Genomic DNA, 1,392 nt, shown 5'->3' on the forward strand with positions numbered 1-1,392 from the left:
GTCTGAGAAACTTTTGAAAATCGCACTGTTCATGCTTGATTTTGTCTTTTTTGCCACGAGCTCCTCGAATGTCTAAACTTCATAAAATTTTGCACGGAGTTCGCGCACAAGAGCATCTTGCACCACAAAAAAAAATTAGAATTGTTTGAACTTTATTTCTAATCTAAATCAAGGTACTGTTCACAGGCTCATCTGAGCCTGTGCTCCGGGTTGAATTATCGTTCCGTGCTCTCATCTCATCTGCTTACATCAGCTACCTCTTCCACCACATCTTTCTTCTTATGCTGTCTACACCTTTCTGAACTGATGAGCACAGCAGCATTAACAAGTGAAGTCCAGCTTATACTGCATGCTCTTATGAATCTGCCTGCCACCACTAGTTGAGTTGCCACCACTGAATCACCTGAACATGAGTGCCTTGCACTTATTTTGAATGTTATAAAACACCTTTGCGCTTCTCATTGTACTACACATTTTTTAACCTAAATAAATGTATGATCAGCAGCACACAGGCATGATCAGCAGAACACTAGTAGCATACATATCCTTCCTAGATGTGACAGTAGTGCATATACATCATCATATACTACTGCAAATACTAGCTAGAGCTGTGTGGGGGGGAGAGAAGCATCATCAGCCCCAATTCTAGAACTGGAAGCACGGGACGTCGTGTAGCGGGTGCCCCTTGAGGTTCCTCTCCATCACCCTCCTGGCCAGGGACACCTGCTTCCCCACCGCGAACACGAAAGCCTTGCCGTCACCCGATGCGCCGCGGGCTGTCCTGCCGACCCTGCGCACGTACTCGCTCGGGTCACAGGGGTAGTCGAAGAGCACCACGTGGTTCACGTTTGTGAAGTCGATCCCTCGCGAAGCTCTGCCACCATCACATAAATGACACACATTCAGTCCAGCCGTTCAGTGAAAGCAATGGCCTCAAAACTAGTAGAAACTAGTAGTAAAGTAGAAATGTTGTTCAGTTGATCCACACCTGTCTGTGCACACGAGGAACATCGAGTCGGTAGTCTGTTTCTTCAGGAACTCCTTCATGTTTGCGATGCGTTTCGCCTGGTCCAATGCAGCATGGAACGGTAGAACCTTGATCTGTGACGCTTTCCTGTCCAGCCGTGTCAGCACATTTTCAACCTTTCTACATGTCTCAATCTGGGAACAGAAAGAATCCGGCTAGTTGTCAGACACTGGTATTTTCTGTTATGTACTTTTAAGGAAGTATGTTTGGTATTGATGTATGATAATATACAGAGATACAAGGGAGAGGAACTAGCACCTTATTGCAGAAAATGATTGTTTTACGAACCGGAGATTCCTCAATAATCTTTAGAAGTGCTGTCCTCTTGTTGGAAAAGGCTGTTTCCGGATTCTTTTCATCATTGT

At 45.3% G+C, this 1,392-nt stretch overlaps 1 protein-coding gene across 1 annotated transcript; it reads right to left on the reverse strand.

Moving 5' to 3' along the window:
* Positions 1-399: 399 nt before the first annotated feature.
* LOC123178168 (DEAD-box ATP-dependent RNA helicase 50-like) lies at positions 400-1,386 on the reverse strand. Its single transcript, XM_044591407.1, has 3 exons — positions 1,286-1,386; positions 989-1,161; positions 400-874 (listed from the first exon to the last, which is right to left on the reverse strand). Exons 2-3 carry the CDS (start codon positions 1,045-1,047, stop codon positions 646-648), a joined length of 288 nt encoding a protein of 95 aa, XP_044447342.1. The 5' UTR covers positions 1,048-1,161; positions 1,286-1,386; the 3' UTR covers positions 400-645.
* Positions 1,387-1,392: the final 6 nt, after the last annotated feature.

The sequence above is a fragment of the Triticum aestivum genome, unplaced genomic scaffold (genome assembly GCF_018294505.1).
Source record: "Triticum aestivum cultivar Chinese Spring unplaced genomic scaffold, IWGSC CS RefSeq v2.1 scaffold104458, whole genome shotgun sequence".
NCBI lineage: Eukaryota > Viridiplantae > Streptophyta > Magnoliopsida > Poales > Poaceae > Triticum > Triticum aestivum.

Bases quoted from the DNA above. Each gene is read 5' to 3' on its own strand.
- LOC123178168 (XM_044591407.1), bottom strand. From the start codon at position 1,047: ATGAAGGAGTTCCTGAAGAAACAGACTACCGACTCGATGTTCCTCGTG. The intron at 875-988 runs GTGTGGATCAAC...TGATGGTGGCAG, and splicing joins TTCCTCGTGTGCACAGACAG to AGCTTCGCGAGGGATCGACT.